This window comes from Ictidomys tridecemlineatus, chromosome 9 (genome assembly GCF_052094955.1).
Source record: "Ictidomys tridecemlineatus isolate mIctTri1 chromosome 9, mIctTri1.hap1, whole genome shotgun sequence".
Classification (NCBI taxonomy): domain Eukaryota; kingdom Metazoa; phylum Chordata; class Mammalia; order Rodentia; family Sciuridae; genus Ictidomys; species Ictidomys tridecemlineatus.
Window position 1 is genome coordinate 18,590,521 of NC_135485.1, and position 25,097 is coordinate 18,615,617.

A 25,097-nucleotide genomic window follows, 5' to 3' on the forward strand; every position below is an offset into this window, starting at 1 on the left:
AATAAGTGATACTTATTTATTTCTCTTTAGATGCTATTACTGCTGTGGGTTCTTTCATACTCAAGGCAAATGAACTTCTTCAGTAAGTAATGGGGTTATCTAGGATCACTGATCTGAGAACACTCACTTTTCACTTAAATAAGAATCTAGTCTTTAATTCTCTGAAAGTGAGGTTTTAAATTTTCATCAAAATTATGCTTATAAGTGATTAAAACATACATAAATAGCACAGAGATCTTACAAATTAAAACTGTGTTTTCCTGTCCATCCAGCCTCACCCCTGAGGGAATCAATCCATGAAGTCTAGTATCTGTCCAAATAGATTTGCAGAACAAAAATCTAGTTAAAAAGACTGGGAGGAGAGTAAATTACCAAAATAATAATACAATAGAGTTCAGTGTAAAATAACTCTTATTTTCAATACAGTGAATGAAAAGACCCACATCTTACAGATGTGATGTAAAATTCCAAGATACTAAGATAAAGACTAAACCTCTTAGAGTGATCTTTGAGATAAGAAACAAAAAGAAACAAAAAACAGCCCTTCTAAGAAGTGAGAAATCAGGAAGCAAGAAAACCTCCATCACCAACAGGAAATCTACTATAATGGAGCAGTGCTTCCAAAGTTACATGAGAACGTATTTCCCCTTTGGAATTTTAAATTTAGCTAATATCTTGAATTAAGAATGAGGATCAGAGAAATAACACAAAAAAGTTTATCTTCCACATCTACTTTCTGAGTGAAGTTATTGAAGGATGTGTTTCAGGAAAATGATTAAGGAAAGAACCAGATGATCCTGAAATCCCTGAGCTAATCCATGCAAGCAGTAAAGTAGGTACGGTGTGGCAGCTGCACAGGAACAGGAGCGCAGTGCGCAGACAAACAAGGATGCAGGCTACAGGAGGCCTCTGGGCAGAGGGGTTTCCAGGGGTGCAGTATTGCCCTTCAGACAGGGAAAGAATGGAAGGATGTAGCAAAAACAGCTGATGGAAGAAAATAAGAAGGGCTTACAGAGTCCAGGGAAATCAAAACAGGTAAAAATAGGTACATGCATTAGCTATGGTTCAGAAATACAGAAGCAACCTATAAAAGAAGTAAAAACAGACTCATAAGGGTTAAGATGATACTACTTTTCCCTGTATTTTGAAGTATTCTTTGGTTTACCACATTTGCTGAAAGCAAATATATTGGTTTTTTTTGTGTGTGATCACCTTTCAATATGAATGAAAGGTACATTAATTTCTTGTTACTTTCAGGTAAGTAGGATGTAGCATTTTTATTATAGGTTACAAGTAGAGAAATAAATCAGCAGTGATAATTTTGATTGTTAGCTTGGTTGCTTGGGAAGGGGATGAGGGTATTGTTTGGGAAAGAGAGGCTTGTTTTTGTTGTCTCATAACATAGGAGATGTTGTGGTATTTTTTATTTCAAGTAATTTATTTTAAACAGAAGAGTGTATAATACTGACCCCACCTTTCCAATTATGTTATGAAACTCCATGCTTGGAAAGAGTCTTGAGACAGGAGTGAAAAGTGGAGGTATAATTTGTTTGGAGTAATTATCTTATAGATGTGAGCTTAAAGAGATTTTTAAAAATAACGCCAATCTTTGCATTCAGAAATAGTTACATCAAAATGAAAATGACTTTTATTTAGAACTTAATTTTGGTTCATTTGTATAAAGCCCGTGAACATTCAATTTTTGAGATATTGTTGTCAGATTGGAAAATCAACTCAAGAAAATAATATTTGTTGATATCAGAAGTATTAATGTACTACAAACTTATAATAATGATTTTCTTGTTGGAATTAATATTTTTCTAACTGACCAATAGTATTTGTTTTAAACTGAGAATGATGCTGAAAACTCTTTTTTTCCTGATTTCTTTGATTTGCAAAGTTACAAAAGGATTTCATACTTTTCTGAATGTCAGGAAAGACTATTACACAGTTTATAGCAAGGAAGTTAGAACCAGTTAGAATGTGAGTTATTGGTTTTGTTTTTAAAAAGAATCAGGATTTGCTTTTTTTGACATTTTATTTTTAGGGATGTGTTTGATTTGTAAAATCTGCTGTTCCAAAGACTTAAATGTCATCCAGATAGAATAAAATAGAACAGTAAGGATTTTTATATTCCATGACAAATTGAGCAATGATACATGAAACCCACATAATAATCCTATTTCTGATTTATTTTTATCTTCTTAGAGTTATAGATAGCAGTATGAAAAACTTCAAAGCATTTTTTCGGTGGCTCTATGTAGGTAAGTTATGTTCTTGTTATTTTAACACTTTAAAAAAATGTGCGAGTATCATCTTAGACTGTTTCAGTTACTCCAGTGAAGTTTCAAATAAACTCCTTTGTCCCCTTCTGCCACCTTCAGTAGTTATTAACATATGACCAGCCCTACCTCCCCACAGAAGGAATGGAGCTAACTTGCAACATCTTTGCCCCTGTCACCCATTGATGACCCATCCTTTTTCTTTTCTTTTTTTTTTTTTTTTAAACCTTCGAATGCTTTGTGTGTTGAAATAACATTTTCAGACCCTGTTATATATTGGGCACTTGTTTTTTGTTTGTTTTTTAATATTTTTTAGTTATTGTGGCATGCTCGGCCACTGAGCCACAACCCCAGCCCCCAGCACTTGTTTTTTTTTTTTTTAAAGCTCTTGAGTAGCTCCTGTTTTATACTTTGGTCTTCTATCTCTAGATCAGTGCTGCCCTTGGTGGTAGCCACCAGCCACAGTGGCTTTTAAATTGATAGAAATTGTCTAAAATTACTTAGTTTCATAGTCGGTCTGACTGCACTCAGTTCTTAGGAGACGTGGTCATTGGCAGCACAGAACTGAACATTTCTATGGGCGCTACCCTTGGGCAGTGAGGCCCCAGCTTGATAGCTTGCAGACCACAGTGGTCTTTGCATCTCCATGCTGCCTTTGTATTTATGTTGCCAGTTTAGTTAACTTACTGATTTGATACCAAATGTCTGGATATTTACTCTGCAGTATATAAGTATAAGTATATATACATCTTATTTAGTTTCATTTATACTGCTATTTTTGTGAACTCTTAGTATCCTTGAAATAACACTCTATACATATCCCTCAGCATATGCAAGATTTAGCTACAAATGGAATTTATCCCATATTTGTTCAAATTCTAAAGAGTGAAATAGCTGCTAAATTACTTGTGTCCTTTAAATAGATGTCCTTATCTTCAGTTCTGTTATTATAAAAAAAGATTTCATATTTGTCATCCTAATAAAATTGCTTTTGTTTAAAGATTGAATGTGATCTTGATGCTTGAAATTCTTAGATTTTCCTAAAAATTGTACAAGTACTAGTCAGAATGGGGAATCAGAGTGTGATTCCGGTTGTCAAAATGAATTACATTGTTAAAACTGAGATGTTAGAAGTCTTTCTTTAACAAAAGTAATAGTTTGGTTTGAAAAGTTATAGTTATTGGAGGTAATTTACTTAGTTTCTACAATTGCTTGTCCTGACGGCGCAGTAGGAATCAGGATTAGAAGAGAAATGGATTACTGCTCAGTCTTTGTCATGAGACGATGACACTGGGGAAAGCACACTGGATTGCAGAACTGGACACCTAATTGTAATCCTGCTTCTGCCACCAACAGTAGCTGTTAAACCTTGGTGGTCTGTTTTGTAAACTGTAATCTCCACAAAGGCAGGGACTAAAATCTGTATTTGCAGAAGTCCCTCTGACATGCTTGTTACTCACCAAACACAGGGAAGAAGTGGATTCAAGCAGGCAGGACCATGGGTAGTGCACCTGCTTAGTCTTCATGTAAGTGGACACACACCAAGTACAGTGCTGAATGGGGACAGCCCCATGAAAGGATAGTCTCCTGCTCCATGTACTAAATTAAAGAGAAGTATATAAATATGTGTGTATTTTATAACTCTTGTTGCAAATGTCTTTGTGTAAGTAAAAAGGCTAAGGGAAATAAGCACATTTCTTTGGTATCATAAGACTTTAGAGGAAAAAATTCCTCGATCTGAAGACAGAAAACATCACAGGCAAAAAGAGAAATCCTTGCACACAGTGTTAACACAAGACAGCAGGTAGACTTGTGTGGAATGGCAACAGGTTGAGTTGAAGGAGAAAAAGAAAAATAATAGTTTAGAATGGTTAGACTGGTTTTGACCCTGGAAATATGAATCAGACTTAAGTTCTTCATGCTTTTAGCAGAAAAATAATGTTTTTCTTAGTAAAAGAAACTGTTGAAAATAGGAGATTTAGTCCAGGGAAACACATTTCTATATTGAAATGTGTCTATAATTGAAATTATGTACCTAGTTTTCCTTTAAAGGTAGTTTTTAACTTTGTTTCCAGCAATGTTGAGAATGACAGAAGACCATGTGCTTCCTGAGCTGAATAAGGTAATGTACAGGCTCACAGTGGGCCCTGCCTATCCTCCAGTTAGTGGGTTCAACCACCCACAGATTGAAAGTTTTCTGCGTAAATATCACATCTGTGCTGAACATTTGCATACGCTTTTTCTTGTCATTTCCCCCTATACAAAATGTAACATCTTTATATAGGCTTTACATTGTATTGGGCGTTCTAAATAACCTAGATATAATTTAAAGTATATAGGAGGATGTATATGTGTTATTGGGTTTATACCATTTCATATAAGGTACTTGAGCATCTCTAGATGTCTGTATCCAAAGAAGCCTGAGGAGGACCCTGTGGGTACAAAGGGACAACTATATTTTTCTAATGTATTGGTAATGTCCTGGTTGAGCTTAGTTTTGCTGGTCATCTGGTGACCAGCAAAACAGTTATTGGTTAGCAAGATGTCAGGCTGTAGACATCAGATAGATCCATTAAGACTTTTTAAAAAGAAATATGTATATTCTTTCATCTTACAGAATACCTTTAATTATGGCTGTCTAAATTTATAATTTTCATACGGTCTTATAATCCATATAGTATATTTGTATTCTTTATGTGTTTTGTATTCTTTGGCTCCCTTGAAACGTGTGTGTGTGTGTGTGTGTGTGTGTGTGTGTGTAAGTAACGGGACTGAATCCAGTGGTACTCTGCTTATGTCTCCAACCCTTTTTATTTTGAGATGGGGTTGGGGACAAGTTGCCCAAACTGGCCTCAACCTTCTGAGAAGCTAGGATTATAAGCATGTGCCACCACACCTGACTGGTTCCTCTTACTTATTGCTCTTTAAAGTTTTTCCTATTCAGGCAAAAGCTAAAGACACTTAAAAAAATTTATATTGCTGTTAACTTTATTTTGAGAGATAAAACGTAATCATTTGGAGGGATCTTAATGTGCAAGTTTTTGAGTGCTAGAAGAACTAGGGTGGGGTAAAGGTCGGATCGCTGCCAGCAGCCAAGGCCCACAGTGTTGCAAGCATGACTGTGGACTTGCAGTCCTTCACCAAGGTTAAGGTGACTTGTCAGGGTGGAAGGATTTACGGTCTCCTTTCCCAAAGGAGGGCCCCCAACACAAGGAGTTTTTTTGCACAAGGCCTAAAATGACAGCCTTAGGCCACAAAGAGTTCTGTAGGTGTTGAATTAGCTGATTGAGAAATAGAATTAAAATGTTAATTACGTTATCAGAATTTTAGGAGTTCGTATTTTCACAGCTGCATAATCTATTTCTTTGAAGGAACTGTTTCCCCTCATGCCTTTTAGTAGATAGTAAAAAAGTCACATTTATTATTATATAATATTCGTTTTATTGGGAGGCTTTCTTTACAGAGACAGTAACCATTTTTAAAATTTATTTTTTAGCTGATACATAAAAACACAAAAATTGTATAAACTGAGTACCAAGTAATGTTTGATACATGAAACATTGCATAATATTTAAATCAGATAAAACATACTCAGTGCCTCAAATTTTTATCATTTCTTTATGGAGAAAATGTTCAGAATCCTCCCAGCCTTTCAGACTCTTGAGTACATTATTGGTACCTACAATCACTCTCCTGTGCAGTAGTGCACCAGAGCTGCTTCTCCTAACTATAACTTAATATGGGAAGCTTCCTTTTATCTTGATTTGTTTTCTTTTTGTCGTTGATAGATGACTCAAAAAGATATCACGTTTGTTGCTGAATTTCTTACTGAACACTTTAATGAGGTAGGAATTTGGTGTTACTGTAATGCTGCTTTTTTGAAAATAATTGCAAATATTATTTATTTTTGAAAATAAATAATAAACCTGGCAATGATAAGAAATAATCAAATTTAACTCAATTAAAGTCTCTAACAATTCATTTTTTAGACTATTGAACTAATTAATGGTAGTACTTATTTATTGAACACAGTCTATAATATGAACTTCTGTTTGTGTATAGGTTTTTTAATCCATGAAAGAAAAGAGTAACTGCTACTTATAGCTCCTTCTAAAATTTTTGTCTTAAACTTTAGTTTTTTTCTTTTCTTTTGAGCTTACTTAAGAATTAAACTGTGTGTTCTTTCTAGGCTCCAGACCTTTATAATCGAAAAGGAAAATATTTCAATGTTGAAAAAGTTGGTCAGGTATGGATTTTGGATTAACCGAGTTTGATTTTTAGAAACTGACTTTTAATCTTCATTAATGTACTGTACTGTCCAAAGTTTACACCAAGTTATATAGTGGTTTTGCCCTGATAGCTTAATAACTGCTGCTCTTTGGTTATTTTACTATTTGGTCTTAGAACTCTCTTAAATTCTTAATAATTATTGAGGATCCCAAAGAGCGTTTGTTTATGTGGGTTATTGGGTTGTTGTCTGTAAATGGTAGATATTATTAGGAATTAAACAGAACATAAAAATTATTAAATTTTTAATTCATTAAAAATAAGAGCTCCATTTATAATTATATGTTAATATAAATATTTTTAATGAAATAACTACAAAAATGTCAGTCAAGAATGGTGTTTTGTATTTTTGCAAGCCTCTGAAGTTCAGCTTAACAGGAGACCGCTAGAACTCCATTTTTTAAAAAAGTGCCTGGCTTAATAACTAAAATGGTTTTATTAAGTGCTCTTCCTCAAGATAATTTTCTTCCTTTGGAATGAAACAAAAGTGCTTTGTGTATACCTCCAAATTCTATCACATAGAATAATAAAGGTGTGTAGTCAAGTGTTGAGATTTGATAAAATTAACAATTTAATAGTTCCATAAAACATAAATGAAACAATGTATGATGTGGCAAAAAAGGATACAGTGGCTGCTGGTATGATTTGGGGCCACTACCCGTACTCAACAAAGGCGTTGGCAGTTTTTCCCATCAGTGCAAACACCAACACAGTGAAAAGGTGAGTGGCTTCTTGGCATTACTATAACACTGGTATTGACCTCATGATCCCTGAAAGCATCATGAGATCTGTGTCTACACCTTGAAATCAGCCGCCACAGATCATGTTGATAGTTGGTACTTGTGTAAACTAATTTATAACTTATACATGTAAAATTAAAATAAGCTCATGAAAATAAAACACAAACTTTTAAGCTCAATTTATGCATTCTGTAACTATCACATTCTATTATTTTAGTGATATTTTAGTGTTGTGCAGTCTGTTTAAATATTTGACATGTAGCAAATTTTGGTCACCTCCTATTCTCAGGAAATGGTGGTGAACTTTCAGAGTTCTTGGCAGTAAAACAGGTTAACTGATTACATAGAAAAATATCAAATACTTTGGAAGGTCTTATTGTTTTCTTTGTTAAGTTTAAATTTTTATCTCTGTAGTATTTGAAAGATGAAGATGATGATCTTGTGTCGCCCCCTAACACGGAAGGAAACCAGTGGTATGACTTTCTCCAGAACAGCAGCCATCTTAAAGGTACTTCATGAACTAGGTAGTCTTTGACTGTGTTTATGTTTAATTAAGACTGGCTAATAGTTTGTAATACTTACCTAAGTTATTCAGACCTATTCTTTGTGTTCATTTTATTTAAAGAAACAGAAAATAACAAATAAGGCATAACCTATTAGTGTGATAGGTAGAAAACACTCTAAAATTTACTGCTGACACTGAAATATTTTTTTCCCTCCTGAAACCAACTGAGTGTCCTGTAGTTCACTTCAACTCTTACACTGACTACCTGGAGTTCATGCAGACTCCACAGAGTTGAGGGCTCAGTCTCACGAGACAACCTGCCCTCACTTCAGGTGGCAATCACAAGTGCCAGGTCCCTTGGTTACCCACATCTCTGATGTGGCTATAGGGGACTCTCATATTCCCCTTCCCTTTCAGGTTAAATAATCTGCAAGGGTGGCTCAAAAAAATCGGAAACACTGTGGTTTCTCACTGTGTTTTTTATAAAGAATGTAGCTCAGGAAGGGCCAGCTAGAAGGAGACACACAGGGTAGGTACGGAGGGAGAAGCTTCCATGCCCATCCAGCACTCGGTGTCTGCAGTGTCAGCAGGAAGTTCTCTGAACCTCATTGTTTGGGGGTTTCATGGAGGCCTCATCACATGAATGTCATTGATTAAAACACTGGCCGTTGGTGGTTGAACTTGATCTCCAGCCCTTTACTTCTCAAGAGTTTGGGAGATAGAGCTGAAAATTCCAAGCTTCGGTCACAGCTTGGTCTTCTTAGCAACCAGCCCACAGCCAAAGTCTGTCTAAGAGACTCCAGAATTGCCTCATTGAAACAGAAGACCTCCTATCACAGCAGGAAATTCCATAGGTTTTAGGAGCTTTGTTCCAAGACCTGAGGACAAAGACCACATGTCTTTCTGTGTGCACAGCATTGTCAATGGCTGGGGACTTAAAATGCTAACATGATGAAAATGCATCTTGGCCAGCTCAGCTGGGACATGGGATGCTGTATCAGGTGACTACAGAGCACCCAGGAAGACACTGGGCTGCAGAGTCGGAATGGGTGGATTCCAAGATCTAGACACTTCTTCTACATCAGGCAGTTGCCTAAACCTGCTCAGCCCCTTTGTTTTTTTTGTCTGTAATTTGGAGATGATGATATATACTTCATACGGCTGTTGTAATAAGCAGAAATAACTATATCTAACTTTCTACTGATAAAGTAGCCTTTTTAAAAGTGGGGAGATTGTTTACACACAGCTGGTTTCTTGTCTCCTTTTTGGTTTAGGACCATACTCTTCCAAAACAGCACTGCACTGCCTTTATCCTTCTCTCATGGCCAAGATAGGAAGGAGGAGCTTATGGTTGCCAAGTCATTCCTTTCCTCTTATGGCCAACAGAAACCTACTGTTGGATTTTGGTGGGGCCAAGCTTGCACTAGTGTGGTTGCTTTTAGTGCCCGGGGGAAGGGGGTGAAGGGAGGAGGGTGACAGGAGGCAGAAGGCCATGGTCATATTTAATGAGATATGTGAAAATATAGTGAGAATTCCACCACGAGATGGGCAGGCCAGCTGTAAGAGTAGATCACTTTCTCCTACTCATTGGTTTGCTCTACCTTTGGTTTTGTTTCTGTTTTTGTTTGAAACCAGAAAGTCCTTTGCTGTTTCCTTATTATCCTCGAAAATCGTTGCATTTCGTGAAAAGGCGGATGGAGAACATTATTGATCAGTGTTTGCAAAAGCCAGCAGTAAGTTTGAAAGAATGCATGTCTTTGTATAGGAGCAAGAATATCTGACTCACTGTGTAAAGGACCACAATTATGCCAGTGAACAATATGAAAATGCTGACATTTGGCTGGTATTGGCTATCAAAAATGTCAGTTTCATGTGGTTCAGTCTTACCCATCTTGTTGTTTTTCTTATGTAAATTAAAAAAATATATATTAAAGTGTTGGCATTTGTAGTATTTTATTCTCCCAGAACAAACTCAGCATAAAGTCTTAGTTACAGAGCTGATGTGACTCATATTAACTACCAAATAAACAAAGCACTGATGCTCTGAGACTAGAGGGAGGTGGTCCTTCACTTGCCATGTGCTTGGCTCCACGGTCCTTTTCAGCCCAAAATTGCCTTTCTCTTTTTCTTACTTTTGTAATTGTCATTAAGATTTCTTGTATGCAGGTTTGGTGACATGGATCATTTTTCTTTTTTTACTACCCTTGAACAGTGATGTTTAGTTACACTTTTCTGTAGAGTATCTCTGTGCATGTGAGTGCTCTTAAGTATATTTTTATTTCATTGCAGTGCTGGGGATCAGACTCAGGGCCTCACACATGCTAGGCAAGTGCTTTTCCAGTGAGCTACCTACTTAGACCCTCTAATCATATTTTTAAATCTTACTTTATATAGGATGTAATTGGAAAATCAATGAATCAAGCAATCTGCATTCCCTTATACAGAGATGCAAGAAGGTAATTCTATTATCCTGTTGGGTAGTATAACTTAGCAGCCCATTCAAATTTTTCTTACCTTTTTTCCCTTTTTGTTTTAGTGAGGACTCTACACGTAGATTGTTGAAATTTCCTTTTCTGTAAGTTTGTGTTTCTCCCCTAGCTTGTGTGAACAGTACAATTTTGTTCCAAGCTTAGATAACTAAATACTATATTACAATGTTAACTTTTTTTCTCTAGGTGGAATAATAAGACTTCAAATCTACATTATCTTCTTTTTACTATTTTAGAAGATTCACTTTATAAAATGTGCATCTTAAGGAGACATACTGATATTTCTCAGTAAGTATTAACTTGAAGATGTGTCAAAGATATGGGATTTTATTATAATAAAACATATACAGCTTTCCTTCCAGAATTTCCATAGTTAACCTTTAGGTTTGTCATTTAACTGTTCTCAGTCAAATTTTTCACAGTAACATTAAGATCATAACACTGAATTAGGAGGCTATATGATTCCTTTTTGTTCTAGGTTACTTAATTTTACATTGGCATCTTACCATTGTATGTGGTATTTCCCCCGGGTTAGGAAAAATATGACAGCAGAATCAGGAGGCTATCTCATGCACTTCTAGAAGTTCACAACTGAATTAGTGAAAGAATTTTTACCTCAGGTTAAGTTTGCCTTTCATTGGACGGAGGCCTTTGCTCATAGAGACTTGTTTTGAGAACCCAGAGTGAAAATTCTAAAGGGTAAATCATGTTCAGAATGCCATTAATACCTTAAATAGTTTTAAATCTCAATTTAAAGAAAAATTTTTGAGACCAAGATGCAGCCAAAGAAAAACAATTTGGCCATTCCAGAGGTCCTTAGTTAAGGAATCTAGCTACTTGGGAACTATAGGATTTTAACTAAGTTGGTTTGAATATCTAGGTGTTTAAATTAGTTACCAGTATTCTGGAGTGAAAATAGTGCTGTTTTGCTGTGAGATTTAGGTTTTAGGTAAGTGTGCTAACACTGCCAATCAAGTGTACTAACACTGCTAAGCATTTAGATTATTGGCTTTATCCAGTTGTTCCACAAAGTCTTTTCCCTTTTCTTTCTTCAAGATCTGTAAGTAATGGACTAATTGGTATTAAATTTGGGAGCTTCACATATGCCACAACTGAGAAAGTCAGGAGGAGGTAAGCCTTGACCTTGTGTGGATGATGTGTACAGATACTGGTGAGGTGGGCTTGTATGTGTCTGTTTAGTTTAATGCAGTCACAGAGGAGTGTGGACAGACTTGTGTACAGAGATGATATGGGCAGAAGGGCTCTTACTTTCTACAGAGGGGCCAGGTTCTTTACATATTTATATGCAGAAAATAATTCGACTTCTAATTGAATAGACTTTTACTATCCTGCAAGAATTTATGTGGTGTGTTTTCATAGGAAGAATTCATTCTTTTGAGTTTCCTGTCTACTAAGAAAGTAATGTGGTTCCAGGGGCCAGACGGCCTGCAGGGCTCAGATTCATGTTGCCAACAGAAAAAGTGAAGTGATAGTCTCACTGAGCTGGGATTTTTTTTTTTAGAATACAAAAGGGTAACAGTACCAAAGCCATCCCAGAGGGTTTCCAGGGTAAAGAGCTGACACTATCGCAGGCTGGTCTTTTTCTCACTCTTTTCTTCCTTACACACAAGGTTTTTTTTATAATAAGGTCTTTGGAGTTACTATACCTTTTTCATGTATGAAATCCTTACTTTTAAGTCTGGTTTTACTCTGGTTTTCTGTTTACTTAAGGTGTACATAAGGTGTCACTGGGGGAATTTTCACAGGCTTAAGGCTTAGCCGTTGATGTGGGGAGTTTTTTAGTACTGTAATTAGAACCCACAGTTGCCGCTGGTGCCACCCCTTGTGATCCAGGGAGAGAAGATCCTTTTGATTCCTGATTTTTTTTTTATTACCTATTTGTAAGGCCTAGTTATATTTATGAAAATTAATACAAAAGGTTTTATTACAAACTGATGATATGTTTTAATTGTCTACTATAAAGAATATCCCTTAATTCTTTACCTTTTTCTGCTTGGTACAAGTATAATGTTATGCATACAGTATTTTCAGTAGTCCTGATCATTTTTGATATAACAAAACTGATTTCACTTCTAGCACCTACAGTTGTTTAGATGCACAGTTCTATGATGATGAAACTGTAACGGTGGTTCTTAAAGACACTATAGGACGTGAAGGAAGAGACAGGCTCTTGGTCCAGTTGCCATTGTCTTTAGTATACAACAGTGAAGATTCTGCAGAATATCAGTTCACTGGGACGTACTCTACAAGGTAACTAGCTCTTTAGTAAGACTGTCTACTTGATATAAAAACTCACTATTTTTTGACATATACCAAAGATTGCAGGTTTTTACAGATATGGTAGATAATGGTTTTCTAGTTCCTAGGGGTAACCTTAGAGGCAGCTGAGGGGGATACTCCCACTTTTTTTTTTTAATATATGTTTTTTAATTGTAGATGAACACAGTACCCTTATTTTATTTGTTTATTTTTATATGGTGCTGGGGATTGACCCCCGTGCCTCACACATGCTATGTAAGTGCTGTACCACTGAGCCATAGCCCCGGCCCGATACTCCTACTGTTTATTCAAAAATGCTGACTTTGATTTAGCTCTCCTTGTCCCTTTGCTTTAATAATAAATCCAGAGTATTTGCTGAGATAGTATGGGAAATTCCTTGAAGTAGAGGATGAATGGGACTTCTCTTTAGTTTTATTTTCAAGGGTAGTATTAACCCTAGTTTGGAATTAATTATTTTAGATGTGCCTTTAGTACTTTCTAGAATTAGGAACCTCAGTACCCATGCAGAGAATACACAGCCAATTCTGAAATAACTTTAGTTGACTGAGATTTTTAAGTAACTAGAGCCCTTCTCTAATTTAAAAATGTTTCCAGCCTGGTGCCTTGATGCACTCCTGTAATCTTAGGGGCTCAGGAGGCTGAGATAGGAGCATCGTGAGTTCAAAGCTAGCCTCAGTAATGGTAAAGCGCTAAGCAACTCAGTGAGACCCTGTCTCTAAATAAAAAAAAAATACAGCTGGGGATGTGGCTCAGTGGTTGAGTGCCCCTGAGTTCAGTCCTCAGTACCCCCACCGAAAAGTTGCCATTTGTTTTCCTTGAAAAGGAATCAAAATCTTACTAAGATGATACTGTGGCTGTTTGGAATTACAGTATTTTTATAGAATCATATCCCAACCGGCCCCTTTTTAATACATTGGAAATGAGAATATGGGTACAATTAGAACCCACAGTTGCCCCTGGTGCCACCCCTTGTGATCCAGGGAAAGAGGATCCCCTTTTGATTCCTGGGTTGGTTTTCCCCTCCAGGCTAGATGAACAATGTAGTGTCATTCCCACACGTACCATGCATTTCGAGAAGCACTGGAGGTTACTGGAAAGTATGAAAGCACAGTATGTTGCTGGGAATGGTTTTCGAAAAGTGTCCTGTGTGGTAAGTATTTGCAACTTGTTCACTAAGAGTTCCAGCAGGAGGGACCTTGCTTCTGTGGAAACTTCTTCAGATTCAGATACATGATAAAAAGCTCTTCTGTTGAAACATTGTGTGATTTACAGTTTAATTGATGAGCTTGTGGTGGCCTTAGCTATTTAATTCTCTTGTTGTAAAAAAACTTAAAATGTAGTTAGGATAATAATCTGCTTCAGTTGCCCCTATTGTATGTTTTATATAAAATGAAGACTGAGTTTAGTAGTTTTATAGTAAATTGGTAGGAATATAACTTTCTGTAAAACCATTCTTCAAGTTTTATGTAATGTATTTGTTAAGTCATTAATTTAAAAATTCTTCAAATTGCCTTCTCCTCTTTAGTTAAGTTCAAACCTCCGTCACGTGAGAGTTTTTGAAATGGACATTGATGATGAATGGGAGCTGGATGAGTCTTCGGATGAGGAGGAGGAGGCTGGCAGTGAGCCCGTGAAGATCAAGGAGGAGACGCTGTCTGAACCGGAGGTGGGGACCCAGCACACGGCTGCTTCTGCTCTGGCCCCAGAGATCGTCATCAAAGTGGAAAAACTTGACCCTGAGCTGGATTCGTGATCCAGCTTGCCAGTAGTGGTCTGGAGCAGTTTCACAGGACGTGGAGTGAGATGTCTTGGACCATTTTTCTTTGTGTAACAAAGAAATAAACAGTAAATTTAATTTCTTTGATATTCTGTTTCCTCTTCTTTTAGTGGTGTGGTCACTGCGATAGACAGTTTTTTTGCTAAGGTTTCTTTTTAATACTGTGTGTGGGGCTAGAGTTTAAAGAAAACACAAATTGAATGTGAATAAAAAAGGCAAATTTTCTGTCAAAAAGATGTCCAGAATTATTCTTATATGAGGAAGAATTGAAATAGTAATTTATTACTGGAAATTTTAATGAACTAATATTTTAAAAACTTACTTCCATTTTACCCTTACAGTTCATTCTAGAATACATTCAAATTTGTTTTAAAATAAATTATACCAATTTACTCTAAGCCCATGATGATCTTACCTTTTATGACTTAGATAGCAAAAACACTGCTTGATACCCGCAGGGTTATCTTTTCTCCTTACGTTTCTTTGTGCTCGATTCTCTGAATCAGCAGTGTCTAGATGTGTCTCTTTCCTATGACTTGGTTAAGGACTTGGTTAAGGACTTGGTGATTACCTGGGAACATGAATAATATGGATCCGTAATCCAGCATCAGTGCAGAGCCAGTGATGACTTCCTAATGCTGATTCCAATAGAGTAGTATTCTTTTTTTTTTTGTACCAAGGATTGAACCCAGGGCCACTTAATCACTGAGCCACATCCCAGCCCTTTTATTTTTTATTTTGAGACAAGATCTCGCTAAGTTGCTGAGGCTGGCTTTGAACTCGAGATCTTCCTGCTTCAGCCTCCTGGGTTGCTGGGATAACAGGTATCTGCCACTGCAAATGGCTCAGAAAGCTAGTATTCTTCTGTGACCTTCAAAGGGTATTCCATTTTATATATGATTTATTATTATTTTTTAAACAGGCAAAGTACAGATTAATTAAAGATGAAAGTAGCACTCTATAAGGTAGAGCAGAGTGAGCCAAGCAAGAGAGAGAGGCTCAAGGCCTGTGTATGAATTCTTATACCAACTCACTGATAAATGAAAGAATCACTTGTTAAAGCTTTAAATATCTCTAGCTGCTTTCCTGATTATATGCTGTGTAGTTTGTCAGTTGAATAGTAGGTAGGCAGCTTACACTTGAGTTTTAGGTACTGTTAAAAAAAAAAACAATTACAGGAGGCCATTGTTTTAGACTAGGCTTCTGCACTGACCCCAACAGACTGCCCATATTGAAGTCCCTTGTCATCAGACTGAAACCAATTTGTTATCTGACCTAGAGAAATCAGAAGAGCCTGAGGTAATAGCCAAAATTTCCAACAGGCCAGTTTCCATTGACATGGCGTCTGGGATTCTCTCTGCCTCGATTCTTACCAAAAAGTAACTTGACACTATTTTTCTGTCTCCCTGTAACTTTGAAATGATCAGTCTGCTTTTTGTTCTTTGCTTCTATTTTTTTTTTTTTCAGCCCTTCTTAGGCTTTATAATCAACTTCTGCTCAGTGGAGTGGAGCTTCACTGTGCTATTTTATGTGATGAAGTGGTGCCCAATTCTAGAATTATAAAATAACACCAGTTAAGATCTTAAACTAAAGTTGTACTTTTTTCCTTTGATGGGACCACAGGGCACCTCCACTGGGGTTTGAGGGGAACCCTGAATGGAAGCCACTGCGGTGTGTTATGTGCAGGTGCAAGGCCAATATTGTCAGGAGACCAAGCATATTGAACTGCAGCCTTACACATTATAGGCGTTAAACTTGATCAATATGTAAAGTACATAAATGTCTTGATTCATAGTTGGTGTTCATGGTATAGCACAGAATATCTGAAATGAGCTTTTGCAAACAAGGTAACGGTCAGTCAATGTTGAGAAATGATAGGCTGCAGAGCATTTTAGAATTAATGCATTGCACAAATTTACCACATAATTGTGAAGATTAGGGACAAAAAATTATAGCTTGTCCTTAGAATGAAATACAATTTCACAATAAGAAGTGAGTTATTACTATCTGTCCCATATGACTTCTACATTTATAGATTTTTTTTATATATGCACATTTGCTTCCTGTGGTTTTGGCATTGGCATAAGTTGAAACCTAAACTCCCAGACTTCTCTTTTGAGCCAGGGATGGGCGTTGAGGTCGACTCTCTCGTAATGTCAAATTGAAGTGGATCATTCCTATTGTGACAGAGTGGGTTTTCATTACTGCTTTTAATATATGTAACAAATATTTAGGAACTGGATTTGTATTAAATTCAAGTAAAGTTTAAATTGATAACCAAAGCTCTTTTAGATAGAGTTAATTTTCTGTTTATCGTTGTATGTTTAGATGTATGCTATATTTTTTTATACTACTAGGCACTGCTTTAATATTTAGAATCAATTTGATCATTTTAGACGTCACTTTAGTATATGTAGCCACAAGTACTCCATTTGAATTTTGAATTTAGTGAACAAGCAGATGAACTGTGGAGACATGGAGGAACCTGAGAAGTGGAACTTCACTGTGGGTCTCTCGGCACCTGGCCTCATGCATTGGGCCATCGAATGCCTGTCTCAGGATGTGAGGACTGAACAAGGGGCACTTGTAGAGCATGGTGGTTGATGACTTGGTACCTGATCAAGACTGGCACTTCTGGCCTGGGTATGTAGCTCAGTTGCTAGAGTGCTTGCCTCGAATGCATAAGGCCCAATCCCCAGCACCACCAGGAAAAAAAAAGACTGGCACTTCATACTTAGAGTGTTCTGTGTTGTCCTTTTCCAGAATAAATTGTGTTGATTTAAATAAAATTATTATTTTGGCCAGACTTAACGGTGATAAGTCTTTTCAATTCTCTGGCTTTGTAGCTTTTTGGTGTTTCTTTTTTCCCCTCCTATTGTGTTCTTGATTTTCCTCCAAAATAAAAATCTTACATTCAGCAAAATTCTAAAACATTCTATCTTCTTAATTCAGAACATTTTAATATAAATGTGACTATGGCATAGCCTTGAGTTTAACAACATGACTAGAGGAGTTATATGCATCTAATCCAATTGTTTTCATACTTTTTAGGGAATTCCAGCAAGCAGACGTGGTGAAGCCTTATTTCTAAAGGATGCTGTGAGCCAGGCACACGCCTGTATCCCAACAGCTTGGGAGGCTAAGGCAAAGGCAAGAGGGGATCACAGGTTCAAGGTGGACTTCAGCAATTTAGCAAAACTCTGTCTCAAAAAGTTAAAAAGACAACCCTCTACCAGGTCCCCATTGCCTTGCAGAAGTTCTGTTCCCATTTCCACTTGAATAAATTCTGTTAGACTCAAAAATTAAAAAAGGACTGATTATATAGCTCAGTGGTAAAGTGCCCCTAGTCAATCCCTAGTGTAAAAAAAAAAAAAGTAAATAAAGGGTGCTGTAACTGAGATTGCCTTCCATGATTGCACTGGAGCTAACCGGTTTCTCTGATAGCTTTTGAAGTTGTGACAATTACCTATCTCTGTAGAGTTCACATTTACAGCGTCTGCTTTTGACCCTCCATCTTATTTTTACTTCTCATGGAGCACAGGGAGCTAGTACTTAGGATCACACTGTCAAGATAATAAAAATAAGGTGAAAGTAAGGAATATGTTAGAGCAGAAATGATCTCTTAGGAATTGTCTATTCTTGGGGCTAGTGTTATAGCTCAATGGTAAATTACTTGCCTAGTAGGTGTGAGGCCATGAGCTCAATTACCAGCACCAAAAAAAATTAAAAACTTCAGAAGCTTGTGTTTATTAGCTCTCGGAAATGAGTTGTTATTATGGTAGGTAATCAGTGTTTACCTTCTAATTTTTTTCTTCTTTCTTAGCAAACTAGAACTTCTAGGAACAAAACATTTCTATATCAAAATTGCCCAGACAAATGAATAAAAATGCAAATTCATGGATTCCACTTCAAGCTCATGCAGAACATGAGGGTCAGGCCCAGGGCTACATTTTCTTTAAGAATAAAATACAGTTTATTAAAGGAATATTGGTTACATACACATGGGACATCTTAAGTAAATCAACACTATAGCAATCCTAAATTCTATTTGATTTCTGCTTGTATAAAAAGTTTGGTGATAGATGCCTGCATTATCAGTTTTGTTGGGTATGGCTATAGGTGGCATCCTATATAAAAACCCTACACCGCATCCTGTGGAATACACACATCTTAAGTTCATTCACACAGTCCATTTCTCTTAAGCTGCCACTGAAATTTAAATCATTGCTCAGTTTAAAACAGTGAAGAAAATGAGTTTCTCAGGAACCTAAATGATAATTTGTTCTTTTAGAACTAACTTTTCACTTAACAATTGTTTTGGTATATTTCTCACCCACATTAAGCCCTTTGCTAAAGGAACCACCTACTTTAGATAGCCTAAAAATAAACTACTAGATTCTAGAGTATTTTTCAAGTGTTTTAAAAGATTTGTCATTTATGATAAAAACATGAACATCGTGGAAGCGTAGACAGGTTCTGCATCACACATTCCTCTCAGCAGGGTAAGTTTTTAAAAATCATTTTTTATTGTTTATTTTTAAATTATATTGGTGGTGGGGATTGAACTCAGGGCCTTATGCATGCTAGGCAGGTGCTTTACCACTGAGCTATCTCCCCAGCCCCTGTAGGATAATTTGTAGAGTGTGTATAATCCTGGTATTAGACGTTGAAGGAAAATAATTTGTCTTTAAATACCTACACATTTAAAAAGGAAAGAAGCTAAGCTGGATGCCAGTTTTCCGTAAGAATGAATTTGTGCAACATTTCTTTCTATTCTGCAAATACATAGCCTGGCCTTAGCTGACTGCACATTGTAGATAGCACTGAACAGCATTTAAAAAATGAAGAGAAGCCGGGAGTGGTGGCACACAATTGTAATCCCAGCAGCTCAGGAGGCTGGGGCAGGAGGATCGTGGGTTCAAAGCCAGCCTCAGCAAAAGCGAGGCACTGAGCAACTCAGTAAGATTCTGTCTCTAAATAAAATAAAGAGAAAAACCTAACTTGTTCCATTAGATCAAATAACCTGCTGATACTTAAACATGGTGACATTTTTATGAAAGTTGTACCCAGATGTAGGGCAAGATGTAATGTGGGACATGTTTCATCAGAAAAGAGGAAATCTAACTTGCTGGCTGCTACCCGCTTCCCAGTCTCGGGGCCACGTGTGGCTAAGAGAGCACCTAGCGATTAGCCAGAAGACATTGCTGTGGGTTGTGATAAAGAATTGGACCACCTCTAGGATAGGCTCAGAACCCTTCTGCCCTCGCGGACAACTTGGACAGCTCATGTCTCCCATCACTGCCTGTAGGATGGGTGTACACGTGAACTCTCCCCACCCTGATTGGCTCCTGTACGTTATATTAGCTGTGTGTGTTTTCTCAATAAACGAGATCCTGCTTAGTTCTCCCTGACGTGTCTGATTGTCCTCCGTCGATGGAGGGCTGGGTGTGGGCGGCCAGTCAACCTTTACCTTTCTTGGCCCATCCTGGTCGGGGCATGCTCCCCCAATCTCTCCCACAGGTCAGGAGGGAACGGGGTGGGGGGGGGAGGCTAAAAACCCCGACACCCAGAAATCCACTCAATGTCCAGGGTTGCATTTTGAACCATTTTAAAATGGTTTAATCACCTGATCATTTCCGTGCCCACTAAGGTCTATAATTTTTTTTTAATGTAAGCTGCTTTTTTAGAAATTAGATGTTTGTGATTACTTCGTTGTAAGATCATAAGTTGCTCTCCAGATTGCATTGAAAATTGGTGTATGTTTTTCTTTAGAAATGAGCCTAACTGGTGGTTAATCACACAGGCAAGATGCCCACATCTGTACAAATCTGTGTAGATGAGGGAGGGCGTGATTGTGCCCCAACTCTTTATGTGTTGCAGCGTGTAGAAACGAATCCTTTAGGGCCCTAACATTCCAGCCCTAACAAGATTATGTTCAGCTGAGTAGTGGATGCTGAGTTGGTATTTAGGGGCCATTCTGGTAATAAGTCATTGCAGTCCATGAATGTCACCTTTCCTCTGGTGTATGCCAGCTGAACTCCGAGCGCCAAGACAAGTGTGATGTGTAGTTATCACCGTATGGATGATGAATCTGTCCTGTGACAGGACTAGGAATGAAACTGGTACTTACTCACTTGCTGTATTTTAAACATTAGAAGGAGGACACAAGTGTGTTCCTGTCTCCTGCCATTGAGTTGACACTGTTCCCATATTCTCCAATGAGACCCAAGACTTTTGTTGTTCTTTTCTGTCTTCCTGATTCCTGTTACAGGTTAGATGTTATTGTTATTTTAAATTGTGTTGGTCTTGCAGTTTGGGTAGTAAAACTGGGTGTTTAGGAGCCCCGATCAGATGCACAGCCAGCTGCTGAGCCACACTCACGAATGTCACACTTTAGTTGATTCTGCAGAATGGCTAACATTGGAACCACGGCCCTGCCCTTTCTCGTTCACACTGCTGTCTGCCCAGTTGTTGCACAAAGAGGTCTAAAGGGTAAAATATAGATAAGAAACAGTCTCTAGCCAGGCATGGAGGTGCACGCCTATAATCCCAGTAGCTCAAGAGGCTGAGACGGAAGGATCCTGAGTTCAAAGCCAGCCTCAGCAACAGCGAGGTGCTAAGCAACCCAGTGAGATCCTGTCTCTAAATAAAATATAAAATAGGGCTGGGGGTGTGGCTCAGAGACTGAGGGCCCCTGAGTTCAATCCTGGGTACCACCCTCCACCAGCCAAAAAAAAAAAAGAAATGGTCTCTTCTCATGGGATGTGAATTCAGATCTGCCGTCAATGTGGATGGTGAAGGCGCTGACGCCATTGTTCTGTGGCCCTACGAGGTGTAGGCCCTGTTTTCTGCTGCGCTAGAGCAGGAACTCTCAGATGGCCTGGGTGGCCGAGGAGACCCAGGTGACTGGTCATCACTGGAGTTCCATCAGCCTGGAGCAGTCTGGCTTATCAAATGCTGCCAGGAAGTGGAGAAAGGGTGACAGAATTGGCTTTGATCTCTGAAAAGCTGTAAGCGGATGGTGACCCTGCAGACACTTCCCCAGGAGGTGGAGGGCAGGAGCCTTCTTGGAATGTCCGTGAGCTGGACGTGGGCAAGGGGTGGAGACCAGTGCTGTGAGGGGATGAGAAATGGAGTGGCCGGAGATGGACGATGTGGTGTACGTTTAAACCTCAGTTGAAGAAATTCACTGAAGTGGGGGAGAAATTGACCATTCTAGAGAAAAGGGGGGAACACGTGAGACAGAATCTTTTTTTCTTTAGTTTTTTAAAATTTATTCTAACAATATCTTTGTATCAAGGCAAAAAGGGCTTAAAATGTGACAGTGGAGGTGCCGGCTTCAGGCTGGAGCAGGTGGTGGCAGATGCTGGCGTTTCTACACCTGGAAATAGGTGCAATTTTCTTGGGAAGCCACTGTTGGGATCTCAGTGGGGACTTCTGCCTCGGCACGGGAGTGGATTCTCTGAGGAGGTGCCAGCCTTGAGCCATCCAAGGTTTGGGTACAAATCAGAGCGAGCCCAGGGAATGGTGTCTTCTCAGCTGCTCAGGTGTGAGGCTGGACTGGGGCATGTGTTAAGCTCCTGTGCTCATGGACTGTTTAGCTGGGAGGGGATGAGATTAGGAGAGCCGCGCTCTGATCAGTGAGCCGTCCACTTGATGGGTCACAATTTGCAAGGACCGAGAGGTTGACAGGTGTAGGCAGCTGGGGCATGGCGCGAGGAGGAAGGTCCCCGGTGCTTATGTTGAGTCCTCAGTATCTCGCGCTCTCTCTGCCTTCCTGCTACCGTGAGCTGAGCGGTTTCCTCCATCACGCCTTCCGCCATGATGTTCTGCCTCACCTCAGGCTCAGAGTGGTGGAGTTAGATCTAATTTGGGTAGGATTTTTTGCCCCCCTTCAAATTACAAAGACTATCGAGGCCTTTGCAAAAGGAATAGGTAGGGTGGTGGTAGTGATAGGGCCTGTGGGTTAGAAAGTAGGAGGATTGGGCAGATTCAGAATAAGAGAGATGGAAAGTCAGGGAGAAATGATGGCCAGAGAGCAGGACACTGGCAGTGGAGATTCTGGAGGTGATATTCGGTGATGACGTATAGCCACAGCAGTGGGTAGCTGGCAGGGGGTGCAGGGCAAACACTGGAGCTGAGCAGGCTGCTGCAGTTGGGATCGGAGGATCCCCAAGGCCCATTGTTAAAGGCCTGGGGTGCTACTGGGAGGTGGGGGAGCCTTTAGGAAGTGAGGCCTCTTGGAAAGAAGTGAGGTCCTCCAGGAGAACCCTTGAGGGTGATATGGGGATCCCCTTTCCTGTTTCTTGGTTTGCTGCGTGAGGTGAACGAGACTCCTCCACCCCTTGCTCCCGCCATGATGTACTGCACTGCCACAGGCCCAGAGTGACAGTCAAGCAATCATGGACTGAAACATTTGAAACCATGAACCAAAAAACCCTTTCCTCCTTTTAATTTAATCATCTCATGTATTTTGTCATAGTAACAGAAAGCGGACTGGCACATAGGTCCAGAACTGAGTAATCAGGGTTTCGGATGGCTTGTGCAGGTAACTGTTAAAGTCACCTAAAAAGAAAACAGCAGCCACGGTGGAGAGGATAATGGTGAGAAGTGGCCAGGAGAAGCTCGTGTGCCTCCAAGGTCCCAGGGCTTTGAGAGGTCAAGGGGAGGACCAGTCACTTACTCGAGGTCACTTAGTGCATAGTGAGGCTGGGATTGAAGCCCAGGTGGGCTAAGGCAGAGTTATAATTCTCAGCCCCACAGCAGCTGCCGAGGAGCAGGTCACAGACACCGTGCTGATAAAGGATATAAAAGCAAAATCAAAAGGCCAGCCAAGCTCCAAGCCCGGCAATGCCTTCTAATCCCTACCAGCCAGAGTTCAGTGCTTCCGACACCTGGGAGATAAGATGAGGGGCTGGACGGAGGGGGAGGCAAGCTCTGGCCTGATTTTAAACTGGAAGCCACACTTGTCTCCGAGCGCCCTGGGAGGTTGGCATACACGGCTGCTCTTATCTTTAGTGCACTGATCACAGAACCAATGTCATGTGACCCAGGGAGGAGGCAGCCGGAGCTGAGGAGAGTGGCCTGAGCCGCCGCTGCCCAAGGGCCAGGTCAGGAAACGCGGGACGTGTGGACACGCCTGCATGAAGGCCCATCAGGGCCTCCCGGCTCTGGGTCAGTGGGGTCCAAGTTGCCAGCCGTCTCCCGGGTTGTCTGAAGCCCTCAAAAGGAAGTGCCTAGTCCAGCAGCTCTGGCCATGTGGAACGAGGCAGGACAGGCCTGTGCTTTGTCCTTGTTTCCAAGAGGTGGCACTGGGCTTCAGCTCACAGGGTCCTAGACCCAGCAGGACCTGGGAATCTCTGGATCTGCCAAACCACACCCCAAAATGCTGTGTTGGGTGGGGCCAGCCCAGTCCCCAGGCTTCTGGTGGCCAGAGGGCCTGCCCCTGCCCCTGCTCGCCACCCCGGGCTTTCTCCTGGTCTCCATTTGGCTTTTCAAGGTTCTAGGCAGAAGTCGGCCATGGGAGCAAAGCGTTAGTAGCCATCCTCACATGCTCTGCGCATGCCTGCAGTGAAGGAGTCGCTCACCTCACAGGAGTTCAGAGAGGTCGCTGTGACTTGTCCCAGATCACACAGCTTGCAGGAGGCAGCGCCGGGATACAAACAGCTTGTCCGACTCCAGATGGCGCTGGTTGCTGACGGTGATGGAGCCCCTGCCAAGCCCGTCCACCGTCACTTTAGTAAGCCTCGCCCTAGTCCTGCAGGCAAGGGCTGCTCTCAGCTTCACTTCACAGATGAGGAGACTGAGACGCGGTGGGCACTGACCAACAGCTACTCCATGGCCCTGGGCGGGATGGGATGTGCAGCCAGGGGCCCCAGTGCAGGGCCTGGGCATGAAACCAGCACCCCACACCCACTGCCTGCTGGGCGCTGGTTCCTCCCCTCACTGCTCCCCCCACGGCTGCCTGTCCTGGGCCTCCTCCGGCCTGGCTCCTGCAGAGGCAGGACCACCATTGTCTGTGGCACAGGCCAGTGGTAGTGACGGCGGGGTGTGTTCACGGGCTTCACTCTTCACGGAGCTCCCTCATCAGCTGGGCAGGGAAGGTGGCCTCAGGTAGGGTTAGGACTTTTGTCCCCTGAAGCTCTGGGAATGCCATTGTGAGCCTGGGAGGGACCCGGGCGTCCCACCCCGCCGTCGGGCATGGTGTCCTCGGCAAGGCAGGGCTGACCGTGTCCCCGGGGACTCCTCCTCCCACGGGCTTGCTTCATCTGCAGAGAGGCCACCAGCTCTTCAGGCGGGGACGAGGGTAATGGCCTGAGTGTTCCCCAGCCCCGTTCCCCATTTGTCAAGATCATTTTGCATTTTGCAGAGGAACAGGTTCCAGTGAGAAATGTCCTGGGGAAGGCCGTGAGTTTGGGGAGAGGAAGAGAAATGGTTCTGAGGAAGAAAACAGGAGCCCAGCAGGAGGCAGGTGGGCAGCTTGCAGTAGGGAGACCCCCGGGGACCAGAGAAGGCGGGGACGACTGTGTGATCCTGCGAAGTAAGGACCAGAAAGGCACTCGCGGGGCCCCCTCACTGGGGGCTGGGGACCCGATGATACAGTGACAGGGAATAATTAACAGCTGAGCATCAGCGTTTAACACCCAATTAAGCCTCACTTGCTCATTATCCTGTTTCCCCATCCAGCACCTCAGAGGGACTCGGCGGGGTGAGACC

General features: G+C 40.5%; 1 protein-coding gene across 3 annotated transcripts in view; it reads left to right on the plus strand.

Annotated features, from left to right (window-relative positions):
• Anapc4 (anaphase promoting complex subunit 4) overlaps positions 1-14,468 on the plus strand; it is a 32,095-nt gene extending 17,627 nt beyond the window's left edge. The window contains exons 15-28 of one of the 3 annotated variants that reach the window (XM_005318915.5): positions 31-82; positions 2,209-2,264; positions 4,358-4,404; positions 6,071-6,127; positions 6,472-6,528; positions 7,724-7,817; positions 9,450-9,547; positions 10,209-10,270; positions 10,351-10,389; positions 10,490-10,591; positions 11,360-11,434; positions 12,401-12,574; positions 13,631-13,754; positions 14,130-14,468. In XM_005318915.5, the coding sequence (XP_005318972.2) occupies positions 31-82; positions 2,209-2,264; positions 4,358-4,404; positions 6,071-6,127; positions 6,472-6,528; positions 7,724-7,817; positions 9,450-9,547; positions 10,209-10,270; positions 10,351-10,389; positions 10,490-10,591; positions 11,360-11,434; positions 12,401-12,574; positions 13,631-13,754; positions 14,130-14,357 (1,265 nt within the window). In that variant the 3' untranslated portion in view covers positions 14,358-14,468. The remainder of the gene's footprint in view (positions 1-30; positions 83-2,208; positions 2,265-4,357; positions 4,405-6,070; positions 6,128-6,471; positions 6,529-7,723; positions 7,818-9,449; positions 9,548-10,208; positions 10,271-10,350; positions 10,390-10,489; positions 10,592-11,359; positions 11,435-12,400; positions 12,575-13,630; positions 13,755-14,129) is intronic. The other 2 variants (XM_021722045.3, XM_078021154.1) reach the window with 2 other exon arrangements.
• Positions 14,469-25,097: the final 10,629 nt, after the last annotated feature.